Source organism: Phascolarctos cinereus, unplaced genomic scaffold (assembly GCF_003287225.1).
Source record: "Phascolarctos cinereus isolate Bilbo 61053 unplaced genomic scaffold, phaCin_HiC Scaffold_5;HRSCAF=322, whole genome shotgun sequence".
Taxonomy (NCBI): domain Eukaryota; kingdom Metazoa; phylum Chordata; class Mammalia; order Diprotodontia; family Phascolarctidae; genus Phascolarctos; species Phascolarctos cinereus.
Window position 1 is genome coordinate 371,135,836 of NW_027555958.1, and position 23,851 is coordinate 371,159,686.

General features: G+C 37.0%; 1 protein-coding gene across 2 annotated transcripts in view; it reads right to left on the reverse strand.

The window, feature by feature from the left end:
- The window catches only part of SYT14 (synaptotagmin 14), a 200,118-nt gene that overhangs the window by 91,905 nt on the left and 84,362 nt on the right, over positions 1-23,851 (reverse strand). For both annotated transcript variants that reach the window (XM_078156332.1, XM_078156331.1), the window contains exons 3-4: positions 10,132-10,403; positions 3,053-3,502 (exon numbers count right to left, since the gene is read on the reverse strand). In XM_078156332.1, the coding sequence (XP_078012458.1) occupies positions 3,053-3,502; positions 10,132-10,403 (722 nt within the window). The remainder of the gene's footprint in view (positions 1-3,052; positions 3,503-10,131; positions 10,404-23,851) is intronic.

Genomic DNA, 23,851 nt, shown 5'->3' on the forward strand with positions numbered 1-23,851 from the left:
TAATTTTTATTGAATTTGACCATAATCTCTTTTAGTAGCCCTGATATTTACACTCGACAATCTAAACCAAACTTAGTCTCTTTGTTCCAAAACTTGTTCTTCCTCTTGATTTAAGGCAGGCTTCAAATCTCGACTGCCATCTTTGACTCTTCTTTCAAGTCCTACATATTCAATATCTGCAATAACTCACATTTTTTTCCTTGCTTCCTTTCCCATTTTCCACTATCCTATTTTAGGCCTCATTATTGCCTGGAAAAGTATTCTTACTGATTTCTTCACCCCTATTCGTCCTACTCCCCATTCCTTCTTCACAATGACAGATTAATTTCCTTAATTTATAGACACGACCACAGCATTCCACTATTCAAAAACTTTCAATAGCTCACTATTTCCTATACAATTAAGTTCAAATTCCTTAGCCTGGTCAGTAAGTCCACAAGAATTCATTAAATGTCTACACTGTGCTAAGGACTGGGTGTTCAAGGTCCTTTCTCTACAAGCTGTTTTCAATCTACATTTTTGTTTTGTTTTGTTTTAGGCAATTGGGGTTAAGCGACTTGCCCAAGGTCACATAGCTAGTAAGTGTCAAGTGTTTGGTCTGAGGCCGAATTTGAATTCAGGTCCTCCTGACTTCAGGGCAGGTGCTCTATCCACTTCAATCTGCATTTTTGCAGCTTTATCTCATGTTATACCCTTTCTGGCATATCATTCTGTAATCAACCTGAAGCACTTAATTGTTCTAGGAACACATCCTAGGATTTTCTGCCATTGTACTTCACCTGGAGGACCCTACCTATTCATTTCTACTTGTTGAAATTCTACTTACTCTCAGATGACTTACTCAGCTCAGATGCCACTTATGCCCTGAGATTTTCCCTGATCTCTCCAGAATGGAAATATATTCCTCTTCAAAATTCTAATTATATTTGATTCATATCAATATTATCCCTCTTCATCCCTCTGCAGCTGTACTGCCGACTCATCTCCACAGGACTTTCTCTTCCATGCCATAGAAACCTCTTTATCCTGGCCTACTTCTCACACTGGAGGCCTCTGCACCTGTGGCCTCACCATTTGACTGGCTGACTTCTCCTAGAGTCTGCAATTTAAGGAGGTGGCCCAGGCCAGAGATGTCTTCCTCCCTTTGCAGCTACACTGCTGATTCATCTCCACAGGATTTTTTATTCCATGTCCCTGCTCAGAGTCCCTTCTCCATCCCCCACTCACTTTCCAGATTCCATTTGTGTGCTGTCTTCTCTCCTTGGAAAGTAAGATCCTTGAGAATAAATTACTTTCTGCTTTTCCTTGTATTCCCAGAAATTAGTGCAGCGCCTAGCACGTAGTAAGTGCTTAAGAAATGTCTGTTGAAGGCTTAACACCCCTACTAGAATGCAATCTTGAGAGGAAGACACCCGTTTTGTAAAATATTACAGCTAGATGGAACCCCAGAGAGGATGTGGCCAATCTCCTTATGTTACGGCTGACTGAACTAAGACTCAGTAGCTAAGTGGTTTGTAAAAAGTCACGTACCTAATAAACTCAGGTTTCATGATTCCCAAGCCCAAGGTGCTTTTTTCTATCTCAAGCTGTCTTTACCACCATGCTGTCAAATTTATCTCTGTGTCTCTTTCATCATCTGGCCTGATGTTCTCCATGTACTAGACATCAGAATGGTGACAAGGGGAGGTCATCACTGAAGATGACCTCAAAAAGGGGCATGATATAGAAAATTCTGTGGAGATGAGTTGGCAGTGTTGCCTGCAGAGGGATGAAGACAACTTTGGCCAGGGCCTCCTCTAAAACTTTGAAGAACCCTTCTTAATATTACTTTTTTTATAAATGCATATTAACCCGATATAACTCTACTCTGCATGGAATGAATATATTCATTTTGTGGTAAGTAAAGTCTCAAATGCTATCACAAAGGCTCAAAGTCTTGGCTGGACTGAATGTACAGAGGCTGCAATTTTTAAAACTTGTGACAGACATGCAAATGCTGTACCCATGCACTTGTAGGCACTTAACAAATATTTAGTGGGTGTTGCTGAAAAAGGTCTTACTTTTATGGCCAGCTAAAACTCTCACCTGCTTTAATTTAAGCCTATTTTGTCTTCTTCTTATGTCACAGACACGGAGAAGAATTGATTTACACCTCTTTTATGATATCCCTTTGAATAATTCAATAATCTAACAGTCAATGTGAAAAACCCCACAAAGTCCCCATCTCTGATATAGATTAAAGCATATGCTAACATAGTTTGCCAATTCTAGGATTTTGCCAGGAAATGCCAAAATTTTAAAATAAAATTACTGAGAGCTATGTCAGATGTAGTGTACACATTAATTTGCAAAATTAAAAAAAAAGCTTCTTGCTTTTAAAAAACACCATTGCCAAACATTGATCAGACATTATAATATTCTTTAATTACCATGAGCCAGGTTCAAATATAATTCTAATCTATAAAATTTCTTTCATAACGTGAAAAATAAATGACCCAAAACAACAACAATAAAGAAAAACATGGCAAGGCCAGTTTGAATTGAAAAGCAATTGTTCCTAACTACCTAGAACTTTGAAACTGTAAAATAAAAAAGAATTTTTTGTAACAGGATCACCACCATGTGGAAAACAAGTTGAAAAAATAGATGGGTCACATATGTACTTACACTACGTATGTTAATTTGTCAGGGACGTGATTTTTTCAGAGTAGAAACTCCTTCAGCTAATGCAGACTTGAAACCATCTATAAGTTATTTTAAAGACTTCCTAGGGCTTATAAAGGTCAAGTTGTTTGCCCATGGCCCAACAGTCTATAAGGGAGAATTTGAACACAGTCCATCTTCCTGACTCCAAATCCAGCCCTTTATTTACTATGCTAGTCTATCACATAAAGTATATACTTTGCTTTATATGTGTATATTATTCATGTAAGTCAGTATCCATATATATTGTACATGCATACACACGTATACGTATATGCATGAATATGTGTGTGTGTGTGTGTGCATGTATGCAGTACCCTCTCCAGAGGTTACTTGGTTAGATACTCACGGAAAGACTGTAAGAAGGTTCCAGAATCACAGGTAATGACATCTTCCCTTGAAGATTCAATTTTGTTAAATAAAAAATTTTTTCCCCCACAATCTTTTCTTTTTTCATGCGACGTACACCATAGAGTCTAAACCGAACTGCATAATTTCCAATCATCTCAGATTCAACATGGTTAAACTTGAAGGTTTCTGTGAAGACAGGGCATGGCCCTCGCTGGACACTCGTCTTGGCTCTCTGTTTCTTTATGGGCAGAAGAACAAGGTGCACTTGCCAGCAGTTGCTGCCGGTCCTGTTATACATTGGGATGTCTGTGACAGCTGTCACTGTTACTAGGAGCTTCTGTTCTTGTGAGTCATAGTCAAAAGTCACATCCAGGGTGCCATATTTAGCTTCTGGCTCAGGATCAAAAGGTTTAGGAAGTTGTGAAGATGATCCTTGAGCTGACACATCCTAAGAAAAAGAAATTTAAATGTTTCAATTTTTAAGTCCTATTATCAATCTTTTAGAGAAATGTATGCATGACCTTTCTTAAGCCTGGTAATGTTAATATAGCCTTGATTAATTGCAATGAGAACAAAAAAGGACAAAAAGATACAGCCATGAGGCCAAGGTAGTTTACCTAAGTAATGAAGCTACTCTAAAATATTAGCCTTTAAAAAAATCAGAGAATTTTACATTTCAAAAATTCAACTTTCAAAAAGGAGGAAAGGAAAAATCTTCATAAATGGAAATATGTAAAATTTAGAAAACTTCCAAAGTTTACTTTCAAAACTATGAATATGTCTACTAGCTTATTATTAGCTGAGCTGAAAATTACAAGAAAGTGAAAGTATGGTACAATTTAGACTTATTTTTCAAGGACTGCTCTGAAATATCATTACTAATATGAAAAAATATCCAAGGCTTGAAAAATAAAGGAAATTTAATATGAAAGTATAAACATTTCAGTCCTAGAAAAATTTCCTTCAAACACTCTTTAAAGTGTAGATTATGGTTATTCCCAAATCATTTTCATTAGCAATTGTTAAAAACAAATAGCTTCATAAACTCATTATTGATAAGAGATTCTGAAATTCATAAAGATCCTATGGAAAAATTCAGTTTTACAAAGTTGCAGGAGAAGAATGAAACAAGTTTTATGAGCAAATAGAAGAAATCTTCCTGTTATTACACCCATTTTTCTCTTGAGGATTATCAATTACATGCCAATTCAACCACCCTAGGCATCCCAGGAATGTCAGATAGAACTGCTTGCCTTTCATGATTTTCCTCTAGCAACATCTGCAGGGAAGCATCCTGTCAGGCCTGACAGAAGTAGATGAGACTTCTTAGGAAAGGATGATCAAAAAAAGATATACCAATGTGTCCCTTTTGTCAGGGTCCTGTGACTGTTAACTGCCAGAGTTCCATAACTTCTGACACAGGTGCATCTGAGAAAGTGCATGTTTACTGAATAGGAAGCGCTCGTAAGGTTATTTTTATATACTTATTTAATATTTTATTTTCCCCCAATTACATGTAAAATAATTTTAAACATTAGTTTTTTAAAATTTGAGATCCAAGTTCTCTCCCTCCCATACTCCCCTCCCCACTCATTAAGAAGGCAAGCAATTTGACATAGGTTTTATACATGAAGATATGCAAAACATATTTCCATGTTAGTCATACTGTAAAAGAAAACACAGACCAAAAAAAAAAACAAAGAAAAATAAAGAAAGTAAAAAAAAATGTTTCAATCTGTATGCAGATTCAGTTCTTTCTCTGGAGATGGATAGCATTTTTCATCATAAGTCCTATGGAATTGTCTTGGATCATGTATTACTAAGAAGATCTATGTCATTCACAATTGATTATTGTACAATATTGCTGTTACTGTGTACAATGTTCTCCTGGTTCTGCTCATTTCACTTTACATCAGTTCATGCAAGTCTTTCCAAGCTTTTTCTGAGAGCATCCTATTTATCATTTCTTATAGTACAACAGCAATCTATCACCATCATATACTATAACTTGTTTAGCCATTCACCAAGTGATGGGCATTCTCTCAATGTCCAATTCTTTGCCACCACTAAAAGAGCTGCCATGCATATTCTGTACATAAAAGTCCATTTCCTTTTTATTTTTTTATCTCTTTGGGATACAGGCATAGTAGTGGTATTGCTTGGGTCAAAGGGTATGCATAGTTTTATAGCACCCATTGGGCATTGTTCCAAATTGCTCTCCAGAAAGGTGGAATCAGTTCACAAATCTACCAACAGTGCATTAATGTCTTAATTTTTCCACATCCCCTCTAACATTTGTCATTTTTTTTTCTATCATGTGAGCCAATCTGATAGGTAATAGGTATGGAGGAATGGTACCTCAGAGTTGTTTTAATTTGCATTTCTCTAATCAATAGTGATTTTTCATATAACTATAGTAGCTTTGATTACTTTATCTGAAAACTGCCTGTTCGTATGTTTTGATCATTTATCAATGACTCTTATTTTTATATATTTGATTCAGTTCTCTGCAAATTTAAGAAATGAAGCCTTTATGAGAGAAACTTGCTGTAAAGATTTTTTCAGTTATGATTACTGTGTATTTCCTTCCATCCTATTTTCCCCCTGTTTATCCTCTTCCCTCTTTCCTTTCACCCTGTCCATCCTCAAAAAAGAAAACATTTTACTTCTATTACCTCCCTTAATCCACCCTCCCTTCTATCAGCCTCTGCCCTTTATTTTATTCCTGTCCCTTCCTACTTCCCTGTAGGGTGAAATAGACTTCTATACTCAACTGAGTGTGTATGTTATTCTCTCTCTGAGTCAAGTCTGATAAATGTAAGATTCAGGCACTCGCCTACCCCAGATCCCCCATCTTCCTAACCACTATAAAAGTTCTTTCATGCCTCTTTAATGTGAGATAATTTACCTTATTCCACCTCTTCCTTTTCCCTTCTCTCAGTGCATTCCTTTTTCTCACTCCTATATTTTTTTAGATATCATCCCACCATAGTCAACTCATACTTGTGCCCTTTGTCTCTGTATATTATTTCTATCTGCCTGAATAATGACAGTTCTTAGAAGTTACAGATATCATCTTCCCATATAGGAATGTGAACAGCTTAACTTTATTAAGTCCCTTATGATTTATCTTTCCTATTCACCTTTTCATGCTTCTTCTGAGTATTGTATTTGAAAGTCAAATTTTCTATTCAGCTCTGGTCTTTTCATCAGGAATGTTTGAAAGTCCTATATTTCATTGAATACCCATACCCCTTCTCTCCCAAAGGATTATACTGCATTTTGCTGGGTAGATGATTCTTGGTTGTAATCCCAGCTCCTTTGCCCTCCAGAATAGCATATTCCAAAACTGTCTATTCCTTAATGTAGAAGCTGCTAAATCCTATGTAATTGTGACTGTGGCTCCACGACATCTGAATTGTTTCTTTCTGGCTGCTTGTACTATTTTCCCCTTGACTTGGGAACTCTAGAATTTGGCTATAATATTCCTGGGAGTTTTCATTTTGGGATTTATTTTAGGAAGTAATTGGTGGATTCTTTCAATTTCTATTTTACCCTCTGATTTTAGAATACCACGACAGTTTTCCTTGTTAATTTCTTGAAAATTATGCCTTTTTTTTTAAATCATGGCTTTTAGAAGGTTCAATAATTCTTAAATTATCTCTCTTTGGTCAATTTTCTGGGTGAGTTGTTTTTCCAATGAGACATTTTCTTCTATTTTTTTCATTCTTTTGATTTTGTTTTATTGTTTCCTGATTGCCTCATGGAGTCATTAACTTCCATTTACCCAATTCTAATTTTTAAGGAATTATTTTCTTCAGTGAGCTTTTATACTTCCTTTTCTATATGGCTCATTCTACTTTTTAAAAAGTTCTTTTCTTCAGTGAATTTTTGTACCTCTTTTTCTATGTGGCCACTTCTGCTTTTCAAGGAATTCTCCTCTTCCGTGGATTTTGTGCCTTTTTTACCACTTGGCCTATTCTGTTTTTAATATTTTCTTCACTATTTTTTGTGCCTCCTTTATCAAGCTATTGACTCTTTTAAAATGATTTTCTTATATCACTCTCATTTCTTTTCCCATTTTTTCCCCTTCTATCTCTCTTATCTGAATTTTAAATTCTTTTTGAGCTCTTCCAGGAATTCTTTTTGGGCCTGAGAACAATTTGAACTTTTCTTTGAGGCTTTGGATGTAGCAGTTTTGACTTTGTTGACTTCTTCTGAGTTTGTGTTTTGACCTTCCCTGTCACCACAGTAACTTTCTATGGTCAGGTTCTTTTTTTATTGTTTGCTCATTTTTCAGCCTATTTCTTGACTTTTAATTAAAGTTGAGCTCTGTTCCAGGAGTGGAGGGGGCACTGTCCCAAGCTTCAGGTTTTTTTTTTTTTGTGAGTGTGTGTGTAGCTGTTTTAAGAGCTAGTTCTGGGAATCTGTAAATTTTCCATTCTTCTAGGGTGGCATAATCTAAGGAGAGATGTGTTTACTACTTTCCTGGCCTGTGCTCTGCACAGTGAGTGACCACAAGCACTCTTTTCTACCCAGGAACTACGACCAGGGTCACCACTTCCCTGCTGCCATAAGCTATGGTGTGCTAGTGATCCTTCTCACCCTAAGACAATAATCCAGATCTACTTATGGGCAATGCAATGGAGTCCTGCACCCAATGCCAACAAATGAACCCTTGTAATCTCCTTCTGACCAGTTGTCCAGCCTCCTTCACATCTGTGGGCTGACAGCTCCAGAAGCCGCTGAAGCTAATTCAGTCACCCCCAAAGCTTGATGTTGATTTGCTGGAGTCTGCCTGCAGTGATGCAGCCTGTACTTGACTGTGCTCCACTCTCACCCATGTAGGACAGATCTTTTCTACTGACCTCCTAAGTTGTCTTGGTCTGGAAAACTGTTTCATTTCATCCTTCTGTGAGTTCTGCTGCTCCAGAATTGTTTTTGAGGTGTTATTTAAAGTTGTTTGGAGGGCCAGTAATGGTGAGTCTCTGCTTTTTCTCCATCAGCTTGGTTTCACCCCACTCATAAAATTTTAGCAAAGATGTAGCTGTTGAAGCTGTTATTTACTTTGTGACATAGAGTTTTTATTGTTCAGTTATTTCAGTTGTGTCTAACTCTTCATGACCCCATTTGGGATTTTCTTGGCAAAGATACTGAAGTGGTTTGCCTTCTCTCATTCATTTTATAGATGAGGAAACTGAGGCAAACAGGGTGAAGCAACTTTCCCAGTGTTAGCTAGTATGTGTCTGATTTGAAGTCAGAAAGATGAGTCTTCAGTCTCAATATTCTATTCACTACCCCACCTACCTGCTCCATGAGATAGAGCATTCATTGCCAAGACCTTTGATTAACTCTGCCTAAAACTCTAAGCAGATTACAATATAATCCAAAGCAAAAGACAGTCGCAGAAACATAGTCACAACACAAAGGAACACAGACACAGATTCCCCAGTATTACAAGTCTGTCAACACAAACACAGCCTATAATCACAGTATAAGGCCCACTCCTCATTTTTATTTGGGGCCTATATTTGATGCCAGAATAAGAGAGATGCTTGTATCTTCCTCTGGGCTCCTGGCAACAGATGTACCTTTGGTCTCCCAGAGCTCAATTGCTCTGCTTCCTTAGCCTCGTATGAATCTGAGAAATGATTCTATGAATAGTTAGCATCCAGAATTAAGGTGAGTGTAAAATAAATAAAAGTGCCTAATTAGGCACTTTAATAGAGATTTCAAAGTTTTACACCAGATTTTCTTTCCCATTAGTTTAGAACTTTTATTCAATCAGTTATCTGGGACAGTGGAAAAATTACCTTTTCCCTGATTTTATAATCTATATAATCTTATACTATAGATTCAGGGCTAGAAATTTCCTTAGGGAAAATTTAGATTTTCCAACTCTCATTTCACATATGAGGAAGCTGAGGTACTGAGAGGTGAGGTGGCTTACTCAAGTTCAGAAATCTCTGAAGTGGAGAGCTGTGATCTGAAGCCAGGTGTGAAGACTCCAAATCAAGTGATTTTCTCACTATACTAGGCAGCTCCTTTATATCAGGTCCTTGTGTTGTCTACATTGTAAAGCTCAGCTACTGCGAGGCTAAGCACTTGACAACTTAGTTTCAAAGCAGAATTTTCTCTCTCTCTCTCCACATACACACGCACATATACACGTGATACAAATATGTACACATACATATATAATGTATATACATACATATGTATGCATATATATGTGTATATATATATGTGTGTGTGTGTGTGTGTGTGTGTATAAACATATTTATCAGTTATTATTTCTTAGAGAACCCAGGTCTTATCACTCCTAGTCCACTGTCCTTTCCACATTTCAAGGGGTACTTTTAATTTATTTAGAAAATCATTCTCCAAATGTTAGTAGTCATCAATGTCCACAATGATACAGTTTTAATTTGTAATGGAAAATTGAAGACACTGGTTAGCAAGAATTAACTAAAACTAAAGTTGCAGTTGTGTTCCTATACAAAAGGAAAAAACAACAGCAACCACCAATTCTTTCCAAATGGTCTCGAAAATTTAATATGAACCCTCTACCTGTTCTCTTGCCTCAATTTGGTCTCAAAAATAAAAGAAATGCTGAAATATTCCCCAAATCAATTTTATCATAAATTCAAACCTTATAATGGAAATAAGGAGAATTAAACCCATTTATGTTGATGCAAAAATATAACTTTTGTTTTAAGCGTATTAAGTTGCTGTTGTTCATCCTGAGTCAGAAATACAATTCCCTCAAAAAAAATTACTCTAAATGATATCAATATACAAACATTACCAAAATTCACTATATCGAGGAACTAACATTCCTATTTTAAAGCTGAAATCATAATGTTGGCAAGTCTATTTATAAAATTTTGTCTTTTTCCCCCAACTACTCTCTTTTCAGCATTCCAAAATACTACAAGGATAAGATTTCCTGACAAGAAGTTAAGTGGCTTTGGTCAAGAGTGTAAAGACTACATTAAGGACAAGGTCAAATATACCCACAGCACTGCACTGTTACCCCAAAGACCACATGGAAACATTATGTACCCTTTTACTTACTTCTGGACTAAGAACAGCAGTACTGTCACTGGGCACATCCTCTTCATAGCCTTTATTATGAAAACTTTCTATTTCATGTCCTGCACTTCCTTCGCTTGGGCATTTATTGTATGAACATCTTGGACTGTTGCTACAGTGAGAAAATTCACATTTACTGTCACCAATTTCTGAAGGTGTACATGAGAGATGTGGAGAGCCACTGTCATCCTGATATGGTGGTGGCTGCAATTCATCCAGTGGAGGTGTTCTTCTCATTCTTTGAATGCAGTTTGCTGTGAATGAGTGAGAATTCTTGTTATACTTTCATTAGAGCTTTAATTTTTAATATAATATGTGGTAGATTTAGATGACCAAAAGATTTCATTGAAAAATTTCATATTATTTTGGACTACAATATTTATAGATATAATTTCTCCTCTGTTAATTCTGAGGAGAAATAAACCATCTCCTTCTAACCCTCTAAGCCTATAAAACAGAATCTGGGGAAATGACAAAATATTTTTTGTTCCACTGAAAAAGACAAAAGACATAATTAAGGACAAAAACAATGTTGAACCAACATATGGAGACCTGAGGGAACTCAGCATTACTAGTAGAACTGCTTTTTTTTCCCTTTATGGCTAAAAGCTCCTATTCCAACCCAAATGTACTTCAGATTTATAACCTGTTGTGTACATGCAAACTCATGTAAATCAGCAGCATCCTGACTCTGCACATGGGCTATGATTTTCAACTCTATGTTATTGCAGATCTGATAAACAATCATTCAATAAATACTTATTATTACTACTATGTGCCAGGCACTGTGCTAAGATCTAGAAATACAAAGAAATGCAAAAACACAGTTCCTGCCTTGCAGGAATTCACATTCTAAAGGGGAAGACAACACGTAAATAACTAGGAACATACAAGAGATATAAATAGAAGGCAATCTGAGAGGGAAGGCATTGTCTGTGGGAGGAACTGGCAAAAACCTCCTGCAGAAGATAAGACTGGAACGGAGTCATGAAGGAAGTCCTGAGGGAAGCCACAAGATGGAGGTGAAGTGGGATAGCCAGTGAGAAGGCACAGAATCAGGGGATGGCATGTCATACGAGAACAGCAAGAAGCATACTCTGGCTAGATCGTAGAATATATTGAGGAGAGTAAAGTATAAAAAAAGACTGGAAAGGAAGGAAGGGGCCAGGATGTGAGGGCTTTAAATGCTAAACAAAGGAGTTTATACTTGGATTCTAAAGCTAATAGGGAGCCACCAGTGTTACCTGGGGGAGGAGGGCTATGAAGAGACCTATGCCTTTAAAAGAAAATCCCTTTGGAAGCTAAGTGGAAGAAGGATTGGGGGCAGCAGGGAGATTCAAGGCAAGAAGACCTTAGAAGGCTATTGTAATAGTCCAGGTGTGAGGTGATGATGGCCCCTACCAGGGTGGCAGCTGTGAGAGATAGTATGAAGGTAGAAACAAGAAAACATGGCATCAGACTGGATACATGGTTTAAGTGTGAGTGTGAGCCTGGGTAACTGGGAGGATGGTGGTACCCTTGACAGTAATAGGACAGTTGGGAAGAGGACTGGGTTTGGAGCGAAAGGTAAGCATGACATCTATGCATTTATTCACATCATTGATTAAAATGTTATATAGCAGAAGGCCAAGTACAGATCACTGTAGCATTCTGATGAAGATCCTTAGCAAGCATCTGACTTAAATGCAGAATACAGAGAAGGCTGCCAAAGTCAGAAGTGGAATAGAATAAAAACCTTGTTGTATAAATCTTACAAGGAAGGATAACGGATGATTATAAGCAGTGTCATCTCATAAAGCAGAAGCAGTGGAAGGTAAAACCAATTTATTAAACTAAGCAAAGCCATCCCAAGGACACATAGGGATGAAGATGGAAGGAGTACAAGCAGAAGAAAAATGGAAAAGATTTATAAAAATCATTATGATAAACTGTTTTCTCCATCAAAGAAAGTGGAAATAGCACACTTGAAGCCTAACATCACAATCTAAGATTTGGTTAGAGAGGAATTAGAAATTACACTAAAGAGAACAAAGACAGGAAAGGTGTATGTACAGGAGATTCATGAAGGAGGTAACCTGTTTGAAATGTAGAGGGACTAATAATACAAAGTGTCTGAAGGAGGGGAAGATACTAAGTGTAGAAAAAATCTTGGGCCTTATTAATACTGAAAAAAGGCAAATAAAAGAACATAAACAACTACTGATCCCAGCTCTGTCATCTACCTAAAATCTTTATGATTATGATTATGAACTGAGGGTATCCTTGATGAGGTTGACAGCAAGAAATAAGGTGTTTTGTAAGTGATATTCAACATTGGACCACATCTTTATCATTTCCCAATTAACTGAAGATTTAGAAAATATAAAACTCCATTGTGTTTATTATTGGCTGATTATGAAAAAGTATTTGATTTGCAAGAACAAATGCCACTTTTTGGCTTTTTTACAGGAATATTTTTACTATTCATATATCAGAATTATTTAAGATTGCGTGGAAGATATAACAATAGAGTTAAACATGCCAAATAACCTTCAGCTAACAAACATGAGGTAAGACATGAAAAAGGTAGATATATGTTCACCAAATATATTCACCACTGTGATGAAGAAGATGCAGCACAAAGTCCAAGTCAGAGAGGATCCCTGTGGAATCCAGATGCTCCTGGTTGTAGAAGACATGCTGCTGATTTCATTGTATTCTAGAACATCAAGAGAGTCTCTTAGATCTGTAACAACTCAAAGGAGTATGGCCTGTCCAACCAGACAAGGAAGTAGACTAAAGTAGAAGAAAAATGTATATTGCATAGCTTGTAATATATACTGAATGAACACTCTCCAGAGCTTGTCTAGTAGTATACATATCTGGGTCAGATAACACAAATAGACAATGAGTTAGGCCTAAAGGCTGGATTGCCTTTGGGAAACTGCAAAGCTTTCTTACTGATCCTAAACCTCTCATGATAGCAAAGGCCCATCTTTTTCATACTAAGAGTCTGATTACGCAGCCAATCTTGGCAACTCTTGATTCTATGTGAAAGCAAAACAGAATACAAATGCCTTTAAAGAACTAAAAATTATCACACAGAGGGCAATTACCAGGCATGAGGTGAGTATGAGCTGGTTACCGCATAGAACCAATGAGAAATTCTGAAGAGGTATAAGACATGACTGAAGGACTGTTTAATAGGGAAAAAAAGATGGGCTGGTCACAGAGCAAGAACCAGAGATGATAGGCAGATAGCCAGAAGTGTTCCTTAGCTACAAATGAAGAATTAGGATTAAGTGTTGGAAGACCTTCAGCACAGGCAGTAGACTCCCTGGGGTGAACTTACTGCATGTGTTCCACAGGATGAGCAGATACAGATTGAGGTCTGCATAATTGGAGGAAATTTCCAAATCAGTGAGATCACAGATCCATTTGAGTACTATGATCATCATACCAATATTTCTCTAGGCTCTGCTCCCATTATTCTGTATTAGTGGATATAAGGTTTCTCTGAGTCCATCTGTCATTTGTTACATTACAATAATAATTCCATTAACATCTATATACCACAACTTGTTCAGTCATTCACCAATTGTGAGGTTCCTACTTTGTTTCCAGTTCTTTATTACAACAAAAATTGCTACTAAGAATATTTTTGCATACACGGGTCCTTTCCCTCTCTCTTTGATCTTCCTATAACATATGTCCAGGAGGGGGGAAACTTACATGAGTGCTACAGAACTTTGAAAAAATAAAATTTTTGAGCTTCTGGCTCAAAAGAAAAATGTTTTTTGCATATATTAGCATAACTATGTTTTGCTCACAGATCCCCAATTCTATTTAAAAGAAAGTAAATTCTTTAATTTATTATCTAATATCATTCACATAGCTTGTGAATCCTTTGTTAACATTATATCTGCTAAGAGACAGGGAATACTTTCTAATATTTAACTGAAATCTCTCCCTTTTAAGTCTATTTTTCTTATTCAGTTATATAGAGACAGAGCACTGGACAGCATCTACTTCTAACCTGACTGAAGAAGATAACTAACTAGCCCATTAACCTTTTACTCTTTTAAGTTTAATAGCCCCAATTCCCTTTAACTTTCCTTATAAACGTAAATTTCCACCCTTTATAGCCATTTTGGTTACTCTTCTCTACATATTCTCTAGTTCTACCACTTTTGTTTTCATTGTACATTGACTAAAATTAGGAATACTCCTCTAATAAAGTTCTCCTTATTGTAGGGGATAAAAGATAGGCAGGCAGATAGAAAGAGTATTAAGTACTTCCTACATACCAGACACTGTGTTAAGTACTGGAGATATAAATACATGCAAGCAAATCAGTCTTTGTCCTTAAGGAGTTAATATTCTAATGAACAACATAATGATTACTAGTCAACCCTTGCATGACATAACCATTTTAACACACTCAATAACATACTGAATAATTTGCAAACCCGTTGTAGTTGTTCCATTGTTTCAGTCATGTCTGACGCTTTGTGACCCTATTTGGAGTCTTCTTGACAAAGATACTGGAGTGATTTATCATTTCCTTCTCCAGCTCATTTTACAGATGAGGAAACTGAGGCAAACAGGCTTATGTGACCTGCCCAGGATCACACAGCTAGTAAGAGTCTAAGACTGGATTTGAACTCAGGAAGATCAGTCTTCTTGGTAACCAGCCCAGTGCTCTATTCACTCTGACACCTAGCTGCTCCAATGCCTGGATTTATTTCTCTTCTATAGTAATTCTGTAAAGATTTTTAAAAAACACATAGCTAGCCAATAAGAACATCAGAAGACTGTATCACAAACATAAAAATATCAACAGCTTGCACTCTTTCTTGTGTGTAGAATTTCCGATTGTGTGTATATGAATACGTGTGGCATATATGCATTTATGCATATATGCATAAATATCCCACATGTTAAGGATTGATGATTATCCCATGAAAGTGTACAACAATCTGATATCTGAGCAGAAGAGGAAATGCACATGACAGACTCACTTCCAAGTTAAGGTGAGAAAATTCTTTAATCTCAGAGGTGGAAGGGAACTCAAAAGTGATCTAGTCCAGTATATGGATAAAGTATAAATCCCTTTCCTTGTTTATACCTTAGTTCAGCACATCCACCCTATCATGTTGACCTTTCTCTTTCCTTTGTAGAGAGAAATACCTTCAAATCTGACCTCCAATACTTCCTAGATGGGCACTTTATGAGCAAGTCACTTGACTTCTCTCATACTGGGAAAATAACAAATGTACGTCTCAATGTGCTACTATAAGGATCAAATAAAATAATAAATGCAAAGTGTCATGCAAATCTCAAAGTACTATTCAAACATCAAAATTATTAATATTTTCTGGACACCCTTCTTATAAATATCCCTTGTATATACTAAATGGTCCCTTTTTGACATTCAATTATGAATATGTCCTTAATCTTCCATTCCTTAACTATTGCTTGGAACCTCACAGCTGAGAACAGCTCTCTCTATTACACCAGTCAAAGAAGTAAGTAGGCTTCCCTTGTGAAAAAGTGAAGACACTGTGAACAACCTCCTTAGGATAGCAAAATGTCTACAAGCAGCATAAAAGGAAAGACAATAATAGCTCTGTGGCTATATTCCACTTTATACTTTTACACAAAAAGGTTGGGAGATACAAAAATGATTTTCCCTAGTAATCTCTGTATAATTTAGAAGAATCTAAGTGTCCAGACAACTATCAGCATCATTTTGGCTTAAATGAATAAATAAAATAGCTCTGTGACTTTTTCACTTTGACAAACTCCATTATATGTCCCCACGGGAAAATTTCATAAGGACTCTGTGACAGAAAAGGGGCTCTTATAGTCAATCATCTCCATCACCAACTAGAGTGATTCACAAATGTCAGAACAGCAGAAATTTCCATGGAGCTTTTAAACTATACACTTTTTGAAAGCTTACCTCTAAGAGAAAAAACTTAATAACAAACCACATTTAAATGAAGATATCAAAAAATCATGTATACACAGTAGTATAAATAGCTAAATCACATGCTTCTCCATAATTAAGAGAACAAAATCAACATAATAAAAACTTATTATTATTTAATACAAATAATGGCTTTTGGAGTTATACTAGGTAATCTTAGCCTAATATTTTAGGCACTTCTCTTTTTAGACTAAAGTATAAATCATTTGTGTAAATAATAAAAGAATGAATTGTGTACAAAAATGAGGAATACATCCAAATATTACTTCACATTTTTACTGGAAAATAAGGACTAACAGAGGTATAATTTTAAGGTAAATTCATCTCAATAACTCATCATCTACACCAGCTGAGGCCAGTGTCTCTGAATAGGTAAAGTAGGCTTTAAATAGGTGCCTTTAACCAAATGCTGGGCAATGATCTTGTCTGCTGCTACAATTCTGCAGATTCCTTTCTGACTTGGTTAAATCTGCTATGGACCTTAGCCTTGCAATTAGAAAGTGATCAGCTCTGATCACTTCCCTCCTCTACCACTCTAAAGTTTGAATAATAGTGAAATATTTGGCTTACATTTGGCAATATCTCAGTTCCAACTTCTCTTTGGCACCCTGCATTAGTGCTTTACCTTCTCATAATCCATCACAGCAAACTTCCAGGCCTAATCATTATACAGACTTAACCTACCCCTCTTCAAACCCAATCTATAATAGTTGTTGAGCTGGGCTTTGATATTTGCCAGTTATGAGTCCTCCTAGAGAAAGAGATTTCTAAATGGAAGAAATTAGGGCTGTAGAATATGTATATATACGCACATATATGTATACATGTAAATAGATATAAACAATCCATATCTATATAACTATCCAGAGAGGTGTAACATTTTTATTTATATATGTACATAGGTAGGTAGATATGTAGTTACATTTAGATGTAGTTCTCCCTCTGGATTACCTTTCTATCCCCAACTTGTACTCATGGGTTGAATCCTCATAGATCAACTATCCCTAGGTCAAAGGTTTTTGTGGGTCTTCATTTATAAAACTACACAGCTCACAAGCCCCCACAGGTATGTTTTACATTTAATAGATAACAAAATGAGTTTAAAAGCATTTATTAAGATGGTATCATAAAAACAGTCACTATCAAACACTACCCCCATCAAGCTATGGCAAACTCTCCTACACACTAAGAGTAAATAAAAAGAGGGGCACACACTTAGGGAAGATGTGACTGAGTCAACTCGCATCTCTAAGACTGTAAGACCCCAATGTTCTTTCTCTTACTGTAGTTTCCTGATGCTACTCCTCTTGAGTAGAGTGGCTCTGCTAGGTCAATCCCCCAGTGGGGTTCCCTGAGTTGTTCCTCTCCATAGCTCAGCACTTAATGGCTAGGTCTGGCTCTCTTTTTGACTCACAACAGTCATGCTTTTCAGAGATGTTGTCTAGCTTGACTGTTGAGAACAATCTCTGCTGGATGTGACATCTTTTGTTGAGCAAGAAGCAAACCTATGACATGCTGTAACCTATGAGAGGAGGAGAGAAATCCCCTCCCCTCTGCTGCCATCTGTGAGAGGTGTAAGCAAAAGGCAAAGAGCAATCCCTTCTCAAGGGCTGGATTCTTTCTCTGTAGTTGGCTTTCTTCACTGTTGCCAGTGCGCACACTCCTTAGAACTATTTCCTGCCTCAAATGACTCATAGAATATGTCTCATATATCACTCAGAAGCTTTCTTCCTTCACTCATCTCACACAAAGAAGTGGCCCCACTCCTCACCAATGTAAAGCCTTCTACCTGTACAAATAATCCCATTATATCTTGTCTCCTCTAGCAGATTTTGCCCTCTGTCATTCCCATTCTCTGACTTATCTTCAATCTCTCCATCTACCGGTTTCTTCCCTACTGCTTACAAACATGCTCATGTCTCCTCCATCCTCAAAAAACCAGGACTTGATCCTTCCATTCCCTCTATCATCCCGTATCTCTTCTGCCCTTTATGGCCAAACTCCCTGAGGTCATCTACAATAAGTACCTCTATTTACTCTCTTATTTCTCTTCTTAACTCTCTACAATGTGATTTCCAACCTCATCATTCAACCTAAATTACTCTCCAAAGTTATAAATGATATTCTAATTATCAAATCCAGTGGTTGTTTTTCTCAATCTTCATTCTTCTTGACCACTTTGCAGCCTATGGCACTGTTGATCATCTTCTTCTTCTTGATAATCTCTTCTCTCTAGGTTTTTGTGACACCCATCACTCTCTCCTGGTTCTCTTACTTATGTGACTGCTCCTTTTTCCAATCTCTTTTGCTGGATCCTCATCCCAGTCATTCCAGCTACTGTGGATATCCCACACGGCTCTCAGTCCTGGGCCTTCTCCTCTCCCTTTATACTGTTTCACTAGGTGATCTCAACAGTTCCCATTGATTTAATTATCAAGTCTATGCTGACAGTTCTAAAATCTACTTAACTACCCCTAATCTCTTAGCTGGTCTTGCATCTCCAACTGCCTTCTAAACATCTGGAACTGGATGTCTAGTAGATATCTTAAACTCAACAGGTCCAAAACTGAATTCATTATCTTTTCCCCTAAACACTCTGCCCTTCCAAATTTCCCTATTACTACTGAGGGCATCACCACATAGTCTCCTAGGCTCACAACCTAGGCATCATCTTCAACTCTTACTATCTCTCACAAATCTTTTGCCAGGGCTTATTGATTTCACCTTTGCAACATCAATTGAATACACCCTCTTTTGTCCCCTGACACTTACACTACTCTGGTACAGGCCCTTATCACCTCACACCTAGACTACTGAAATAATCGCTGGTTGATCTGCCTGTCAAAAGTCCCTCCTCATTTCAGTCCATCTATTATTCAGTTACTAAAGTGATTTTCCTAAAAGTAACAGGTCTGACCATGTTACTCTTCTCTCTACTCAATAAACTCTAGTGGCTCCCTAATACCTCCAATATCAAATACCAAATCCTCTGTTTGGCACTCAAAGTCCTTCATAATCTATCCCCTTGACCCCTACCTTTCCAGTCTTCTCATACCTTACCACACCCCTGACCTCCAGCAACCTCCCACCTACTCTTTGAACCAGTGACATTGGTCTCCTTCCTGCTCTATAAGCAAGACACTTCATCTTTTATATCTGGGCATTTTCTCTCACTGCTTCCCATACTTATAATACTGTTACTCCTCACCTCTGCTCCTGACTTTGTTGGCTTCCTTCAAGCACCAGCTAAACTCTCACCTTTTACAGGAAAAACTTTCCTGATCTCTCTTAATTCTAGTGCCTTCTCTCCATTGATTATTTCTATTTATTCTGGACAAAATGTTTGTATGTATTTGTTTGCATGCTGTCTACCCCTATTAGATTTTGAGCTCTTTGAAGGCAGGGACTATCTTTCACCTTCCTTTGTATGCCTAGCACTTGACATATATAGTAGGTGCTTTAAAAAATGTTCACTGACTTTCTGAATGAATGTCCTTTTTAAAAGGGCACCAGTGACCAATCCTCAGCCAGCCAAAGCTAGCTATACTGTAATTCCATAAATTTTGATCATATAACTTCTTTAGACTTCATAAAAGAGGAATAGGGAGCACCTATACAATTATATAGATCTGTTACCAGTTTTGTATCTTTCGTAATTTAATAAATTGAGTTGGGAGGAATAAATTGATCAGAGATATCCTAATCAACTTCCACATTCACTTCTCTCTTCTGACATACCTGTGCACATGTTTACAATCATATACATACCGCCAGATTTTTGGACTTCCACTTCTGGGAGCCAAGATGGCGGAGTAAGAAATAAGTTGCTCTTATACTCCCTTATCAACCTGCGAAAGCCCAGAAAATATCACCCCAGATAAAAACCCTGGAACAGCTGAACCAGAAGAAAGACAGGGTGAAGCAGTCCAGTAGCCCAAGCAGCCTGAGGGATTAACAGGAAAGGCCTCTCTTGCCCTGGGGGAAGGGGAGCAGTACAGAATGGGAGGCATCCCACCAAGCTAGGGGAAAGCCCCACTTCAGCATACCAGGAAGAGACCCTGAAACCCAAGTGGTAGAGCAGGCAAACACCAACACCTGGACCTCCAAGTGCCTCAGTGAAGGTGGGGGAACTGGTGGAAACTAGCTTGGGAAACCATCAGATGCCCCAGCATTCCACAGCAACTGGCTCTCCCAGTACCTCAGCAAAACTAAGGGAAGCACTGCTCTAAGGGCCCCAGGAGGATAAACATCCTGCATCATCCATCTGAAAGGAGCTGAAGAAAGTGAAAGGAAGGAAGGGCCATGAGATCAAGAAATCTCCAGGGGCCACACTACCCAATCTTACCCGTAGAGTCCAGTGTTGCTGATTCCAGCCCAACACCAGGTAAGCTGCCAAAACCCTACAGCCTCCAATTGCCAACACTGTAGGCCCCGGCACACCAAGCCAGTGACCAGGCCCTAGGCTCCCAACATAAGAAGCCTGGGTCAGTGCCCTCTGCTCCCTAGCAGAAGAGCTCAATCTCTGTAAAGGCCAGGAAATAAGCAAACACCATGAGCAAAAAGAAACATACGATAGATTCATATTATAAGAACAGTGAAGACCAAGGCAGAAATTCTGAAAAGGACAACATTGTCAACAAACCCGCATCTGGAACTTCAAAAGGGCATATGAACTGGTCTGAAGCCCAAAAAGCCTACTTAGAAGAGCTCAAGAAGGATTTTAAAAGTCAAATGAGAGAGGTAGAAGAAAAATGGGAAAAGAAATGAGAGGTATTCAAGAGAAAGTCAATCGCTTGGAAAAAGGACACAAATTAACCGTAGAAAACAAGTCCTTAAAAAATACAACTGACCAACTGGAAAAGAGTACACTGAAGAAAACAAAGCCCTAAAAAATACAACTGGCCAACTGGGAAAAAAGTACACTGAAGAAAACAAGTCTCTAAAAAATACAATTGACCAAATGAGGAAGGAGGTACAAAATCTAATAGAAGAAAACAATTTGTTAAAAATTAGATTTGGGCAAATGGAAGCTAATGACTCTATGAGACAGCAAGAATCAGTCAAACAGAAACAAAAGAATGAAAAAATAGATGAAAACATACATACCACCAACATAATATCTGTGTGCATATGTATAAATATATGTCCATAGGAATATACATACATGAAAAAATTTCAGTGTATATAAGCTGTTCTATCCTGCATCTCAGAATACTTAAGGATGCCTAAATTAAGAATTTTTCCTATAGACTGCTTGTAAACAAATGAATAATTGTGACTTGGATATATATGACCTTAGATACATGAGTCTTCTTTCTCCAACAAGTTTGGTGTTGTGATTGAAAATGAAAACCTCCTGACTCCAGGAGAAGCCAGCTTTTCAGGATGGGTCACTATCTCCTCAAACCCTGTTGCCACCCGAAGAGGTAAAGGGTCTTTTGAAATCTTTATTGGGGTTTTCAGTAATGAAACTGGCTGTACCTGCCCACTTTTCATTGAGGGGACATTTGTTGCTAAATTTGTCAAGCCCACTGTTTTGATAAAAAAAAAAAAAAAGAAGTGGTACTAGCACTAAGGTTAATACAGTGTCTAATGAATAGGTTTCCCCAAACAAAAGGAAATCTTAACTTGTGGGGAAAAAAAAGTTGAGATCAAAGGAGTATATGACTCTTCCTTCTCTTTTTCCTAATTAGATCAACCATACATGGGCTGAGTTTGCAAATAGTTTTTGGATATTTGAATTATCTTTATCTGTGTATGTTTGCTGCCTGAATGAATGTGCTTATATGAACTAAAGTGGCTTTCTGATCTTTCTTTCTTTTCCTTGATCTTATGTGAGCCCATGTGAATTTAAACTGAAGGCTGAAAAAGAGATACTGTATGTTAAATGCAGATACACTATGATTATGGGCCCTTGCAAGTTTTGGTATTAAGGAATGGTTCAGTTAAACATTTTAATAAGAAAGGATCCTTTGATTTGGATCAGAGGCTGGCCAACTATAAACAGGTCTACTGCCTATTTTTATATGGCATACAGGCTAAGAATAGTTTTTACATTTTCAAATAATTTGAAACAACTATAAGGAGAGTAATATTTCACGAGGTGAAATTCAAATTTCAGTTTCCATAAATAAAGTTTTATTGGAACACAGCTACACTCACTCATCTGCATATTGTCTATGGCTGCTACAACATACTACAACATGCAGAGTTGAGTAGTTGTGACAGGGTAGAGACTGTATGGGACACTCTCATTACTTCATGTTACGGTTTGCCACACTACAAACATCAGTGACACAGTTATAACTCAAGTGCCATGTATACTGCTGTACCATGACATTTTATTTATTTTTTATTACCTATCATGTCAAAATAAGAAGACAAAAGTGGACTTCAAATGTCTTGCTTTTAAGGAACAATGAAATGTGGATTATTTTGTTATCAAATTAGATGTCAAAGCACTGTGTTTATTATGCAATGAAACAGTAGCTGTGTTAAAAGAATGCAATATATGTCAACATCACAGACTAAGCACACATCACAGTATTTCTAACTCACAGGAAAGCAATGATCAGAAAAATCAGAAAATTTAAAACGGACTATTTCATCACAGTAGAATTCCTTTCATAACACAAATAAAAATGAAAATAAGGCTAAGACCAAAGTAAGTTTCCAGGTGGCTTATTTGTTAGCCAAAAATGAAAGCTGTTTACAGATGGTGAGGTAATTAAATCATATTTGATTGCATCAGCCAAGGAAACGTGTCCAGAGAAAATAAACTTGTTTAAGACTATCAGCTTTTTGGCTCAATTAAAATCATATGCTCATGGACTGAAATCAGTATTTGGCAGTATCTATCTGTGGGAAAGGACATTTTCAAAGATGAAATACATAAAATTTCATTATAGATCAACATTAACAACAGATCAACATTAACAACAGATCAACATTAACAGATGAACATTTGAAATCAATTGTGATGATAGAGCGCACTAACTTTGAACCTCTATTATGTGAAATGTTATTCCCCCAAAAGATAAGTTCATTCTTCTCATTAGTAGAGCTGAATTAACAAAACAAAACAAATGTACTCAATTATTATTATATTTTTAATTTCATCAAAAATATTAGTGGAAATTTGTTTTTTCTCTTGTTAAATAAGTACCTACATAATATTCTCAATTTTGTCTCTTGGCCCACAAAGCTTGAAATATTTACCATCTGGACCTTTACAGAAAAAGTTTGCTGATCCTTGATATAGATAAAATAAAGCATTTTAAAATGGAATTTGAAGGACTCCCCAACAACAACAAAATGAATACCTAATTTGGCTTGTTTAAAAAAAATAAAATAAAACAAAACTAGGTGAGGGAAAAGCCCTAGCCATTTGCAAGAGACAAAGCAGAGAAAAAACCTTTTTTTTCAGTCTGTTTAAAACAGATTTTCATTCTCTCTGAGACAGGGAAAAGCCTGCCAGAACCTAAATGGAATGCCTCACGAACTAAGAATCAATAGCAGCTACCTCTCTTTAAGGCAGAAAGACAGCAATAAGTCATGGAATGGATTCAAAAGCAGTGGTAGCTAAATATTGTGCTATCTTTTGGTTGTAAGGATGGATGACAGCAAAAGTGTTTGTTTTTTATTTTTTACCTATACCCATTTATATATGATTATATTTGTTGAGTGAAAAGGGAAAGACTGCCCATGATAAAATTGGAGTTGGCTTAAAAA